We start from the raw sequence: 15,471 nt of genomic DNA, 5'->3' as shown, positions 1-15,471 counted from the left end.
CTCTCTTGATGCCTCTCATGGAAGGTGGAGGAAGATCATCACAGCTAATTCAGAAGCTAGTAGTGAGGTGGGGGGTTGGGGTGAAAGATGGGTCTCCTCTTCCTCCAGCCCATAACCAGGCAAGCTTAAAGTCTACCGGCAGTACTGCAAAGCCAGGACAGGTCTGGATGTTGATATCTAGCGTGAGACATCTGGAGTAGGAAGTCAGGCTGAACCCGTCACCTTCAAAAGACAATGATGGCTTTCGTTGAAACCAGATCCCCCAAATCTGGAAAAGCTGACCAGTTCAGCACAGCACAGGGAGAGCTGACACCCACTGGGGGCTGGAGCCAACTGCTTGCAAGCATTTCATTTCAAACCTAATCTCTAAAGACCAAGTTATTACTCCCGGCGCCAGAGTATCCCAAGAGCAGCAGGTGGGATGGCCCTCAGACATGACTCTTCCCAAAGGTGATAACAAGCAGCCAGAACTAGCAACTGGAGACAAACTTCCCAGTCTCCATTGGCACGAGTGAGAATCTGAACTTCACTCCCAGAGGCCTTACAGAAAGGATAATGGCTGGACCAGAAAGCACTCGGGTCAGACAAAGCCTGGCCGAAAGCCAGAACGGAAATCTTCCCCCAGAAAAGAGTCCAGAAGAACAGGGCTGGCTGCTGGAAAAGGAGTGAAGCCCTGGTCCACAAGGCCGGTGGGCAGCACAAACAGCTATCTATAGCTAGCATGCCCTCTCGAGCACAGATGTGCTGAGGCTGGTGTTTGAGGATCATCAGACCCAGAAAACACCAGGCCATTTGGAAAGCTAAACAGGGCAACACCAAGCACCCTTCGTCTCAGAGCCCCTTAGCTCTCCCTCTCCTTGTGGTTGCCTAGGCATCTTCATTCTGCAGCTCATAAGTAAAATGAGAATAATAGCAGCACCTGCCTCAAGGTCAATGAGATATTTATTAAGTGCTTTGCAAAACTTTAAGCACTATATAAATGTTAGCTATTATTATCATCTACTATTATGTGATCTAGTGAAAAGACTATTAGATTTGGAGGTAGGAAGACCTAGATTCAAATCCTGGCCCTGCCACTTATTATCTGTATGACTTAGGACATTTAATTTCCCTGGATCTCAGTTTCCTCATCTGTAATATGGGGAAGGAGTGAGGGGGTTAAGCTAGATGACAAAAGTTCTTCCCATCTATAAATCTAATATCCTGTGATCTTGGTATTCCTTTACTTCTCTTAACTTCCCACATTGTATCTTCTGCCTATTTCCCAGAATCCTTCCCTAAGGATGTGCCAGGGAGAGGTGACAGAGATAGGGCATAGGGACTCTGTTTCATTTGCTAAGTATGATGCCCAACTCAACCCATCACTAGTTGGGCAAGGGTACTGACTTTACAGAGATGAAAAAAATGATGCCAAATTTTCTGCCCTATTTCCTGCCAACTTATCATTCACCCCTTTTTTTGTCCCCCAGATTCACTTTATCAAAGACAAACATGATTCTCCCAACAGGGTTCACTTATTCCCCATTGCCCAGCCCTTACCACTCTTCTGTCTTGGAACCAATATACAGCTTTGATTCGAAAACAGAAGGTAACAGTTTAGAAAAAAATATTCAATGGTAAGGGTCAGGCTTTCTAGGATATTCCGAACCCTTTCTACTTTCTACTATCCTCATGGAACTGAGACAGGGCAAAAAAGTTAAACTCAGGGTTTTGCCTAGTCAATATGGAGAGATCTGGTGATTGCTCAAGGTTACACAAAGTGTAAGGAACAAAGTGGGATTTGAAAACATGGCCTTTAGCTCCTAATCCATTCATTATATTTTCCACTATACAACAATGTTTCTCAAAAAGAGTCCAAAGAGTTAGGGCTCTGAGGGTGCAGCTGGAGATGGAAAATCACTGCCTGGAAAATGATGAGAAAGCAGCAGCTGTTTGGGGATTTGGGAAGGGGGTGGAGATGGGGGTTGTCCTTTGCTCCATGGCCAAAGAAGCAGAGAATAATCATCTCCCCTGATTAAAACCTCCTTTGGGGAGGAAATCCCTTCACATCTGACAAGCGTCTTTGGGGAGAAAGAACAAACCAAGACCTGCAGCAAGTCATTTTGTAAGATGCCAGGCACACAGCAGTCCCCTCCCTGAGCTCTCTGCACAACTACCCAAAGCTTGGACACTTGAATGAACTGGCATTTTCAGGAGGAGGAGACTTAATGAAAGGATTCCCTGGGGAACCCATTCCTCCAGCCTGAATTCCACTCTAGCCAGGCTTGGCCAAAGCTGGGAAATGATGCTGGGAGCGGAGGCCAAAGCTGGCTGGGCGTGGAGCACAGGTGGAGACCATTGTCCCTGCTCAGTGGAAGTGCCCAGAGCTCTCTGCAGTTGTCCTCTGGACAACAGCAATGGGCACTGTCATGGGATACAATATGCCCACTGGTTTGGGGTAAGACTCCAAGAAAACAATGCTGCCTTATGTTGCCCCTGGGGAATGGCACTGAGACCACTAGAAATGTTTCCAAGAGGGGGGAATATTCTCTGTCCCTAGAGCTGGTAGAAAAGAAAAAAAAGTGACAAGTGAGTTTGGTTTCATCTTTCCTACAATGTCATCTTATTCTTGAGTGTAGACATGTCCCAGAACCTAAGGGATGTGAGCTATCCTGATGGACAATGGGCTCCATAGGAACTAACATCCATTTGCCTGTTATATAGGTTCTTAGGATAATAGAAGTGGAACTAGAAGGGACTTAAGAGACCTTTGGTTCGGTGTTTATTTTATACATAAGAAAATGGGACCAGAGAGAAACTTGTCCAACATCATAAAGATAATTAGTCAAGACTTGAACTCAGATATTCTAACTCAAAATCCCTTTCTACTACACCACAATTACATTCATTCACTTATGAAAGCCCCCAGGGCCGCTGTACACACTGAGACATGAAATGTCAGAAAGAGATGTCTTATACAATGGGAAGTACATTGGATCTTGAATCAAGAACCTGAGCCCATGGCCATGTTCTGCTACTTGTACTTGTATGATTTGGGACAAGATCATCTCATTTAGCCTCAATTTCTTTATCTGCAAGTGAGCTGAGATTCAATGAACTATTCATAGTTCCTTCTAGCTTGAAATCTTTGTGCTTTTCCATCTAAGTAAGATGGGTTATTGCAAAAATATCTCCCACTTCCCCCCCCAACCCAATCTCTTTCCTGGGTGAATAACAATAATTCCTGCCAAATGATTGGTTCTGAATACTAGTTTCTCTTGTATTCCCATACCTTTTATGATGGAAGGACTGAAGTACTGCGTTTTTAGCTGATGGGCCCAGTAGCACTGAAGGGAGGACCATGGTTGAAATGACATTGATATGGGTAGGCTTCTGTATTTTTCTCTTAGCTTCCAAAGCCCAGGAGCTCACTGAGGTCCTCTATTTCCCACAGCCTCCCTTTGAGATTTTGGGTGAATGTGATCAAGAACCCCCAGTTTGTGTTCGACATCCACAAGGGTAGCATCACCGATGCCTGCCTCTCAGTGGTGGCCCAGACCTTCATGGACTCCTGCTCAACATCTGAACACCGACTGGGCAAGGACTCCCCTTCCAACAAGCTGCTCTATGCCAAGGACATTCCCAGCTACAAGAGCTGGGTGGAAAGGTCAGTAGGACTCCCTGACTCACCACAACTCCAAAAAAGAGTTAGGTTCCAGTTGCACCATTATGCTTGGTCTCACTGGTATAGATAAGAATACACCTGATGGGAGCAGCTGGGTGGCTCAGTAGATTGAGAGCCAGACCTAGAAATCAGAGGTCTTGGGTTCAAATTTGGCCTCATACACATCCTAGCTATGCGACCTTAGGCAAGTCACTTATCCCCCATTGCCAAGTCCTTTACCTATCTTCTGCCTTGGAACCAATACACAGTATTGATTCTAAGACGGAAGGTAAGGGTTTAAAAAAAAAAGAAAGAAATACTACACCTTGCCATGACTAGCTCATCTTTTTTCCTAAGCCTTCAGGATCCCATTTCCAGATTTTGTCCTAACCTCACCCCCTTATTTCCCCTGAGCCCTGTGTTGCAAGAAGAAAGATGATTTTTGACCAGCCAGGAAGCTTCCAGGTAGATGTCAAGACCCCTCCCAGGGCACTGTAGCCACAGCAAGCTGTGCAAGGGGCTAGTGTTAGGGAATCAAGAAATCAAGTCAAACATTTATTAATGCTTACATGCTAGGGACAATTCTAAGTGCTAGAGATACAAAAAAGGGGGGAGGGATAGTAGAGCGTATATTCTAATGGGAGGCACAACAAATGGACGATATATCCAGGCTACATGGAAGGTAATTTTTTAGGGGAAGGCATGAAAACCTGGAAGGGTGTTTTGGAGTAGAGGGGATTTGAGCTGCATTTTTAAGGAAGTCAGAGAAACCAAGAGATGAAGGTAAGGGCAGGGAGCATTCCAGGGTTGGGGAACAACCAGTTGAAAGGCACAGAGAAGGGAGATGGGGTGAATGTTATGCTCAAGGAATACCAAGTAGGCCAGTATAGCTGGATCACAGTGTGTGTGTGAGAAAATTGGGAAGGCAGGAAGGGACTGACTGGGTTATAAAAAGTTTTGAATGCCCAAAGGAGGCAATAGGGGAAAATGAATGAGAGTGCCCCAGACAGCTTTTCCTCAGCTCCTTAATCATCCAGCCTCTCTTTTCTTCTGCAGATATTATGCTGATATTGCCAAGCTGCCGGCCATCAGTGACCAGGACATGAACGCCTACCTCGCAGAGCAATCACGCCTCCACGCTGTGGAGTTTAACATGCTCAGTGCCCTCAATGAAATCTACTCCTATGTCAGCAAGTACAGTGAAGAGGTAAGAGGTAGATGAGGGAGGAGACTGCCATGAAAAGAGATGAGAGAGCTCAACCAACAGTAAATCAGTTTCCTATACATTCATTGGGCACCTATTATGTGCAAGAGACAGGAGATGTTTATTGATCTGTATGCAGAAATTGGACCATTTGCAAGTTGGCAATTGAAAGTGATTTGATTAATGTCACTTTTAATGCTGTTAACTCAACAAAATAGTGGGGAGGGGGGTTCTTACTAATTTAATTATCTTATCAATAAAGTATTTTAAAATTAACATTGCTTTTAAAACCCTGAGTGAGGCTCTTCTCTGCATTTGAGCAGATGCCAACTGCCAATTAGCAAATGGACAAATGGATCTCAATTTTTACTTGTGTGACTTTGAACAAGTCACTTAACTTCTCTCGGCTTTAACTTCCCCTTCTTACAAGATGAGGGCATGATAGAGATAGAACTAGAAGGAATTTTAGAAGCCATCTAAACCAATCCCTCCATTTGACAGATGAAGAAAATGAGGCCTAGGGAAGTTTAGACTTGCCTACAGTCATATAAGTAGTAAACATCAGAGAGAGAATTTGAACCCAAGTCCCTTGGCTCTAAGCAGCTGGGTGGGAAAGGTAGAGACTGGGTTTTGGAATCAGGAAGATTCATCTTTGTGAATTCAAATCTGACCTCAGCAATTACTAGCTCTGTGACCCTGAGCAAATCACTTAACCTTGTTTGTCTCAGTTTCCTCATCTAAAATTAGCTGGAAAAGGAAATGGCAAACCACTCCAGTGTCTTTACCAAGAAAAGCCCAAATGGAATCAAGAAAGAGTCAGATACAAATGAATAAAACAAAACAAAACTCTGGAGCTCTAGAAAAAACTCCTGCCACATTCTGCTTTGGGGACATAGTCTATCAGGCCTGTGATCAGAGACCCTGAGAGCTAGAAGAAAGTCTAGTGGGCCATATAAAGGCCATAAAGGGACCAGCTCTCCACGCTCAATCTGGAACTTGATTTGGGGAAATGGGTATTCAAGACTGAGATTTTGCTTCAATTTCCTACAGTCATCAGTCTTCTTTCTGCTATTCCATCCTTCCAAATTCTTTGAGTCTATATAGATATATAGAACAACCACATAGATTATTTAGAATTCATAGGTAATAAGCCACTCCTAAAAGTGAAAGCAACTAGGGTGCTTGATAGATTGTGGTATTCTAAATGAATCTGGCTTCATCTCGAAAGATTTCTAGCAGAAGGAAAGGGTGAGGTCTGAAAAAGATCTGTAGTGTTGTAGAAAAATTCCCAGTTTTTAGAATCTAAAAGGACCTAGATTCAAATCCTGGTTCTGCCACTGACTATGAAATGAGATAAAAATGAACTCCTAAGAACTTTGATTTCCATCTGACCTCTGTGCTTCTCTTCTCCCAGATCATTGGGGCCCTTGAGCAGGATGAACAGGCACGAAGACAGCGACTGTCTTATAAAGTGGAACAGCTGATCAATGCCATGTCCATTGAGAGCTGAGAGGAGGCACCTGGCACATCTCAAAAGAAGAAAGAGAAGGGAAAGATGAGGCAGCCTTCAATTCTTCAAAACTGGGAGTGAAGGACTAGTGAGAAGGACTAGAGCTCCCAGGGCTCACTGAACCCATCCTGGGGGGAGGGAGGACTGTATCCCTCCTCCCACATCAGCCAGGGTTCATCCTATCCAGTTCCCAAGTCATGGAACAGTAGGCATCACGCATCCTTGGCAAGAACAAGAGAGAAATGAGGGCCAGGAAGTCATCCTCGAAGCCAAGAGGCAGGAACTTGGGACCATTCTGCCTCTGTGACTGCTGCTTTGCATGAAAAAAAATCATTTGATGTATATTGGGAAATAATGAAAACTTTATTTAATTTTTTTTAAGAAAAAGAGAAAAAACCCACAGAAATAAAATAGAACAAAAAGCCACTCTGCTAATCCCGTACCACCTTTTTTTCTTTTTTCCATTCTGGCTTTCCCCTTCTTTCTCATTCCCCTCCACCCTACCTCCCTCACAAGATTCCCTTTCCAGTGACTATTTGCAAACAGATGATGAGGGGAAGCTTGGGAAAGTAACTCATTTCCTTTCCCTGGGAAATAGAGAAAAGGAGGAGAGGAAGCATGAGCACAAGTTTGCACCAAACATTTTTCACAGTCACAGAGGCCAGTCAAACCTGGAAATATTTCAACGGCCAAGAGCTCATTGGTTCTTCTGTGTGAACTCCTGAACCCTCAGATGAAACCAAACCTGCCTGGCTGGAAACCAAGCTTTACATGCACACACCTGTATATGATCATCTCTGGAGAGAAGCTTTGTCTTTATATAATGTCGATGCTTTTCACTACTGTTTCTTTTGTTTTTTGTTTTGTTTTGTTTTTGATTCTATGTCTAACCAACTGAGGACCTGATCTTTGGTACCTCCCCTTGGAGCCAAGGGGCAGTGAGATGGGCCTCTCTTCATGCTGGGCTCATGACCCTCACTTGGACACCAAACATCTCCACCTCACGTGTCTTTCTCCTGCCACACTCTGCTTTGGGGAGCCGTTCCTACATCCTAGCAGTTGACTTGGGGGGCACAGTCTATCGGGATTGTGATCAGAGACCCTGAGCACTAGAAGAAGGTCTAGTGGGCCATACAAAGGCGATAAAAGGACCAGCTCTCCAGGCTCAATCTGGAACTTGATTTGGGGAAATGGGTGTCCGGGATTGAGATTTCACTCCCAATTTCTTGCAGTAAAAAAAATACAAAAACAAACACTGTTTACAGCAGGTAATACTTGAAAAGAGTTAGCTAAAGAAGCTACAATATTTATTATTCTTCTTTTTCAACTCTCATGCTTGCAGAGAGAAGGAGAATGCTTGGCATTTATCTTTGGACATGTCCCTGATGTGCAGGGCTTGCCTCTAAGGGGACCAGACCAGGCTAAATGGTTTGACTCCCAGAGAGATCCAAGGTCTTTGTCTTCTATCAATCTCTGTCATTGGTTCTTGGAATGGGGAGGCCAGAAGCTGGCTCAGATCCTTCCTCCTCCATCACTCCACTGAAGATGAAAGGTGACCAACTTTCCTGAGTACTGTTTAACCAGAGACCAAAGCTTTTCACCTCTCTTGTCCATGTTGCCCATAGAGGCTAAGAAGTTTCCCCAGATGTTGGCATTATCACATAGGGAGTTGGCAGAAGCTGCTGATCCTGGAACCACAGTAATCTGAGAAGTCTAAATTTTCTATCTCTGTTAATCTAAATGGTCAGAATCATCTTCCCTGGAACTACCATCTCTGGAAGGAGCAGCTGAAAGGAAGGGCAGGTGCTCCAGAAGAAAGAAAAGAGAGGAAGATAAGAGAAGAGCAGCCTCTCCCTCCTTCCATCCCTCCAATTTGGGAAGGGGCCAGAAATTCAGGCTTCCCCAAGGGAGAATGGATCATAGCTTGTTTCCTATTTGTTTAACTCAAATCATCCATCTCTCTCACTATCCTGCTACAGCTCCAGGCAGACCCAGTTTTCAAAGCTTCCACTGGCTGCACAATTCCCAAGGAAAATGGGTGAAGGAGAGCTGGCTGCCAGCCTCAGCTGTCGTGTGGCTTTGGATTGCTGCACTAACCACACAGCAGACTCCCCTGGTCTGTTCAGCTCCAGTTTCTTGCCTGAATACAGAGGACAAAAGGGAAGAGAAAAGCATTCAGTGAAATACTCAGGAAACTTGCTGTTTAAATTATGATTCACAGCCAGGCATGCCAAGTCCACTTTTCTTCTGATAATCCACTTCTGTTAAAGTTTCTCTGGGCCCTATTAATAGCCTGAAAGAAATACTAATGACCTTGTACAAGAAGCCAAAGCATTTGACATTCACAGATCCAAAGCTTAGCGACTCAGAGCCCATGATTTGCAGCAATGAGGGGGTGAAGAAGCCAAAGGGAAAAAAGAATTGAAGATGGAGATTTCCTTCTCCCAACAAAGGAATCTATCTCTGAATCCTTTATGCTCGCCTTCCAGGTTTAGTTTGAATGGTGATATTCTGATGATCCCCCTTACAGAGTTGTTCCCCCTTTCAAGATTGCCTCCTAGAGTTTTGCAAGAACTGGAGGCTGAAGGCAAAAAGCATCCTCTTAACCCATCTTTCTTTGCCCACCAATGATTCCATCAGACTGATCTCACTGCTGCAGCCCTTGCCAAACCTAGAAACAGAGGGGCTACCAGCAAGGTACTGAAAGAATGTATCTCATTTGAGGTACTTCCATTTGAAAATGAGAAGAAGAGAGTCTAAAGGGGAGGCTGCCTGATGAGTCGCAGTGAAAGGAGCTAACCACATGTAACTTGGCAGCCAAGAAAAAGAATGTCAGTCAGGAAGAATAACTTCTGGAGAAGGATGTCGAGAAGGAATATCCAAATGGAATATCCAAGCTGTTATAAAGCCATGAAGATGATAAGGTTCTAGAATACCTCTCCCTCCCTGATCCCCTAATAGTCTCACTAAATGAAGAACTCAGATGTGATAAATTTGTTTGTCATCCTCACTTGCCCAATAAGTCCTTCCCAATTTAGGGGTTCTAGGAAAGTCATGGACAAGTAACTCTCAGTCTTACTCCCTCTCAATGGTCAGGACATTTATACTTTGTCCCTCAGTCCCTTCCTCAATGGAATACAGGATTGAGGGAGAGGTCTATTCATGCTGCCTACAAAGATAAGCCTTCTCAAACTACCCCAAGAGAGCTTTTCTAAACCAAGAAAGTTCCCCAGCCTACCAGCCAGCTAGCCCAACATAAAATGTTTATTGTTATCATGAGTTGATGTTCTCCCTGGGAACAGGGAGCAGGTACCCATGGGCTGCTGGTTTCTGCTACCAAAAGAGTGGGCATGGACCAGCTGCCTTGTTTGTCTCTGTACTTCAATGCCCCCACTGGTGGAAGGCAAGAGCAATGTGGACAAAGAGCCAGCAGGAGGAAGAAAATAATTGGAAAAGGCCCCTGGAATCTCCCTGCCCCTTAAAACAGGAGCAGTAAAAGTTTCCACTACCTTAGTTTGTTCCAGCTGGACTTTCTCTCACTTGCCTGAGGCTCTGACCTTCACCAATTCCCCCCAAGGATGACATGAAATAACAACAGAAGCCCCCATAACTGCTGAGTCCACAATAGGAATGATGGATGGGTGCACGCTACAGGACAGACAAAAATGGTCCAAACAGAACAAATGGGGCACATTTATAAAGCCATGGAAAATAAATCTCCAGGGGCATTCCAGCCTCACACCTGGCCCCATTAACCTGTTGTCAGTAAATATTAAGCAAGCAGCCACAAGCTAGGGATGGAGTATGTGTCCTTTCTATGCCTAGTAAATCTGCAGCAGGAATCCTCTTCCTTAAATTGTGGCAGCCTTCCTCTGGGAGGGGTGGGAGTAGACGTCAAGACCCAGTATAAAGGAACAGAGTTGAAGTGGATTGCTCTGTCCAAGGTGCTGGGGAGGAAACACCATATCACAGATTCTAGGCTGAAATGGGACTCAGCTGCTGTGGTTAAGGGTCTCTGGACAAATCTCTCAGGAACATCTGTGGTAGCATCTTCACAACTCCAAAGTCTCTTTTCCCATCTTCTTTTACCTTTCCTCAAAGACTTCATATTTGATATCTAGGGCCAGATGCATCACTGGAGGGAGGGATGTATTTTTATTCAAACCCAGCAATGGAAGGAACCCCAAGAGGTTAACAAAGCCTTCCCCCTTCCTCCAGGAAGGTTCCCCCAAACCATCACAGGCAGATAGCTGTCTTGCCTGTTTCTGGAGACTGTCAGTAAAGGTGACTAATTCCATGGTTATTCCCAATCATATGTGACCCACATTGTGCCCCAACCCTCTCCTTCAGGAAGGTTTTATTCACATCTCACTTAAATGAGCTGTGATATAAATCCCATTCCATCTTGTTCTGCCCCCAAAAGAGATAGAGAGCAGCAGGATCTAAGGCAGGTTCTTCATTTTCACCCCACTTCCCTGTCAAAGTTAAGTTCAATGTGGAGATTGAAATGGGAAATAGTCAGGAAGACCGGGAGTCGTGTCTTAGGTGTGTCTGGAAGGAACTATCTCCTTACACCAAATGGGGTAGTAGGAGCCTCAGAGTCTTTGCTTACCCCATCGTCTAGATCCCTTTTCCCCAGCATACCTGCCTCTCTCCTCTTTTCTTTCCCCTAACCCCTCTTTTCTTGACACACTGGAATTCTGTATTGTATTTTTTTTAATGAGAAGAAAACAGTGTTTGTCTGGTTTTGTTGTTTTTACAGGTGTTGTGGAAAAAACTGTAAGAAAATTTAAGTATTTAAAATGTTCCAAGAAAAAAAACTGGGATTTTTTGTTATTATTCTAATATATTATTGTGTACCTATTGTAAATATGAAACGCTCCTATTTTGCAAGCCAAGGACACACTTTGTACTGTTGTTATATATAAATAAAGTTTACTGGATAAAAAAAAGAAAACTAGAGTTAGATATCTCAATGGGATGAGAGTTGACAAGAAGTCCCAAGCCTGATTCTTACTACTTGTATGACCTCAGCCAAGTCACTTGCCTGCTCTGAGCCTTCATTTCCTCAACTGCAAGATGAGAAAGATGATCTAAGAGGTTCCTTCTATGATCATGAGCCTAATACAGAAAAGGATCTAAGAGGCCCTTTAATCCAATTCCCTCATTTTACAGATAAGATTCTGGGTGATTAAAGCTTATAGATTCATATTCAAAGGGACCCCAATGGTCTTCTAACAACAACAATAACATGTAGAGTTTATATGACACTTAAAGATTTGTAAAGTATTTCATGAAGGGTAACTCATTTGATCCACATAACTCTGGGAGATAGGTGCTACTATTATGCCCATTTTACAGATGAGAAAGCTGAGGCTAAGAGAAGTTGCATGACTTGCCCACAGTCACATAACTAGTAGGCTTCTAGAACACAGGTCTTCCTGACTCCAGGTCCAGCACAGTCTACATACTGCACCACCTAGTTGCTTCATCTAGTCATTAAGATCATAGATTTACAGCTGAAAGGGAATTTATAGACTGAATCTAGCTGTCTTGTTTCACAAATAAAAACTAAGACCTGTGAGATTAAAGAAGTGGAACAGGGCAACATAAAGGGAAAAATTTGAACCCAGGTCCCATGGCCCCAGAGCCAGTAAATACTCCTCCAGTTGTAGTAGATAGCTTTCTTCCAAAACTTGGTTGACTACAAGCCATATCATGGCTTACGCCAGATCCAGAAAGCCAATTAACATCATCATCACTACCCTTCCCCCCACCCAACATAGCCCCCAATAACTTCCATGACCAGCAAACCAACACTGACCCCTAGTGCCAAGAGTCAAGAATACAGATAATGAAAGTATTTTATGGAAATGAGAGCTCCAAGCCCTAACCCCTTCCTACCCCCTCCAAAGTTCTCCTCCCTGGAGCCTAATTAGTCTATATTCTACCCCAAAAGTAGGCTGACTTTTAGGAGGATTTGGGTTACCTCAGGAAACATCTGTGGTTGGCTACTCTGCTCTAGGAGATGCCACCCTTTCACTTCCTGATAATAGGAGACTTTGGGGTTGATTTGAAGGAAGAAGACGTGGGGAGCACAGGAATTGTGTGCCGTGTTGTATTGGCAAAACTATGGCATGAGGGAGAAAAGAAGAGACTCATTCCAGGTCTTTAGAAGTCACCAGGTTTGTTTGTGGACTGGAAGCTTGAGGTCTCTGCTAAATTTGTCCTGGAAACAGAAAAACAGCTTAGGTGACTCCCAATCCTGGGATTCACTGTAAATTGAGAATGCCGTCTTCCCCCACTATCACTATCTCCTCCTCCTCTATTCTCTATTGAATCTCTATTTTCTACTTTTTCTTTCATTTATCAAGACATGTTGACATGACTCCCACACACGCCATCTTCAGAGATGACAGGTAAGTGCAAATTCCAGCAGCCATCTCACATTTCTAAAAAGTATTCGAGGCATCCATTCATTGATTCAGTCATTCATGGATGCCCTAGCAATATTTCTAATGTCACTTTCAGTCCAAGTCACTTGTCAACTCAAAAACTTTCAATGGCTCCCTATTACCAATGTAATAAAACACAATCTTCTGATCTTGACATTCAAATATCTCCAAAATCTGACTCTAGCCTATGTTTTCAGCATTATAGACTATTATTATTAATCATCATCATTATCATAGCTAACATCAATGTAGTAGTTTAAGGAAAGATATTCTGCATTCAAATAAGAAAGTTTTCAACACTATGCCCAGGCCTCCATTCTTATCCTATCCTCTCCCATCAACATGTCATATCTCATGCTATCCATACCCCCTATTCCCCGGGGGAGGGGGGTGGGGGAAGAGGAGGGAGATTTCCACCCACCCAAATCCCTCATCTATTGAAATTCTCTTATTTCAAGACCCAATTGAGGTGCCATCTCTTCCACTAGCTAAATATAATCTCTCCCTTATCAAATCACTTCTAGTATTTGTATGAACTTATACTTAGCCCACTCTCCCTTATATCACAACTATTTGTTTACATATACTTTCACTCCATTAGTCTAAAAACTTTTTGAGAGCAAAATAAGTTTCCTATCCTTTTTGTATCCTCCCCCAACAAGCCAGGTTCCTTGCACATAGAAGGCATTTAATAAATATTTGTTCAAATAAAATTCCAAAAATGCATTCAATTTAGCCTTTCTTAAGCAGGGACCCCACAGGAGGCACTGGGAAGGATAAAAAGATAAATAAGACAGGGTCCCTGTCCTCAGATAGCTGCAATCTAGGAGAAGAGATAAAGAATACACAAAAATAATGATAATATGTACATACTTGGAGAAAGTACAGATATACAGATTATAGAAAGAGCTTTAAATCACTTTTTATCTATGAGACCTTGGACAAGTCACTTACCATGTGACCTAATTTTCCTGCCTGAAAGGGGAAAGTGGGATAGAAGGTAAAATAAGATAACCTCTGAGGTTCCTTCCAGCTCCAACTGTATAATCCTATGGCGAAAGACAGCAGCTAGGTGACACATTAGATAGAACACCAGGACTACAGTTACTGGCTGTGTGAACTTGGGCTGTGTGAAATCACTTACCCCTGTTTGCCTCTGTTTCCTCATCTGTCAAATGAGCTGGAGAAGGAAATGGCAAACCACTCCAGGATCTTTACCAGGAAAAGCCCCAATGGGGTCATGAAGAGTTGGACAGGACTAAAACTACTAAACAATGACAACAACCACAAATGAATATGACAGGACATACATTAAACTAATAAGAAAGCTCAGAGGCTATTTGGAGTCAAGCAATGGTCAGTTTGCTGGGGATAATCAAGGATGACTTTCTGGATAAAGAAAAGACTGCAAAGAATGCTTAACATAGACATTCTTTTGGAATGAGTTGTTGTTTTTTCCTCCTAATTTCCAGTGAAACTAGAGATGTAAATTCTGGTCCTAGGGGTGAAAGAAAATGCAAACAACACCCAAAGGAGCCCACAGGAGAGCCAAGAGCTGGGGCCAGCAAGTAATTTGCCCATTGTTTTAAATAACAACACGGGGTTCTGTCAGGGCACTGGGCTGTTTTGTTAACATAATGCCATCTCCTGATTCTGTGCTAAATGCAAATCAGAAGCATTGGTGAGGCTCTTCCACCACAGCCAAAAAGGTGTAATCATTCTTCAACAAAAGCCTTAATGTGACCCTGGTGATTTCCTGACGTGTTAATACAGTTAGCCATCAGGAGCTGGCAGATCAAATTAGCACTCAGCTTTTCTTTTGTTCCTGCTGACAAGAGGACTCAACTCCAGGGACCCTCTAAGGAGGCTCTGCCTGCAGCCTGGGAAGGAGGGGTGCAGAGGAGGGAAGGATGGAGGGATGGAGAGAAGGAGGGAGGGAGGGAAGGGTGTCTCGCACTAGGACCTTTACACCAGTGGGCTACTCCAGAACGCCCAATATCATCCCTTTTCCTGCCCTCTGAAGATATATGGAGAGATGGAAGGGGCTGCTCTGCTTTTATCTACAATCGCTATTGGACACTCAATGTTGGGAAGTCCTTCTTTGTGCCTAACTTAAATCCTTCTTCCTGCAGCTACAATAAACACAGTGGAGGTATTGAGCCATCATTCACTTAACCAGCACTCACTGGGTGTCTTGTGGCCCTCTAGGGAATAGAAAGATGACTGAATTCCAGTCCATGCCCTCTTAGAGCTAACCTTTCTAATCTCATCACTGTGGCTATAGTTGAAAGAGCTCTGGACATTTTTTTAACCCTTACCATCCATCTTAGAATTAATACTGTATATTGGTCCTATGGCAGAAGAGTACTAAGGGCTAGGTAATGGGAGTTAAATGACTTGCCTAAGGTCATACAACTAGGACGAATTGGAAGCCAGACTTTAACCCAGAGCCTCCTGTTTCTAAGCCTGGCTTTCAGTCCACTGAACCACCTACCTGTTGGCAAGAGCACTGGTCTTGAAACAAATATTCAGTGTTTACCCATTGCTTTAAAAAATTTTTAAACACTTTCCTCACAATCACCATGTAAAGTAGATAGCACAAATGTTATTACAGCTATTTTACAAATGAAGAAATAAACTCAGAGAGGAAATTGTTTAT

General features: G+C 43.5%; 1 protein-coding gene across 1 annotated transcript in view; it reads left to right on the top strand.

Moving 5' to 3' along the window:
* PLXNA2 (plexin A2) overlaps positions 1-11,314 on the top strand; it is a 345,165-nt gene extending 333,851 nt beyond the window's left edge. The window contains exons 30-32 of the mRNA XM_056815875.1: positions 3,434-3,646; positions 4,700-4,850; positions 6,262-11,314. Coding sequence (XP_056671853.1) covers positions 3,434-3,646; positions 4,700-4,850; positions 6,262-6,357 — 460 coding nt within the window. The 3' untranslated portion in view covers positions 6,358-11,314. The remainder of the gene's footprint in view (positions 1-3,433; positions 3,647-4,699; positions 4,851-6,261) is intronic.
* The last annotated feature ends 4,157 nt before the right edge of the window (positions 11,315-15,471 follow it).

This window comes from Monodelphis domestica, chromosome 2 (genome assembly GCF_027887165.1).
Source record: "Monodelphis domestica isolate mMonDom1 chromosome 2, mMonDom1.pri, whole genome shotgun sequence".
In the NCBI taxonomy this organism is placed as follows: domain Eukaryota; kingdom Metazoa; phylum Chordata; class Mammalia; order Didelphimorphia; family Didelphidae; genus Monodelphis; species Monodelphis domestica.
Note: the sequence above shows the minus strand (reverse complement) of the source record. Positions and strands in the feature narration are given on the sequence as shown.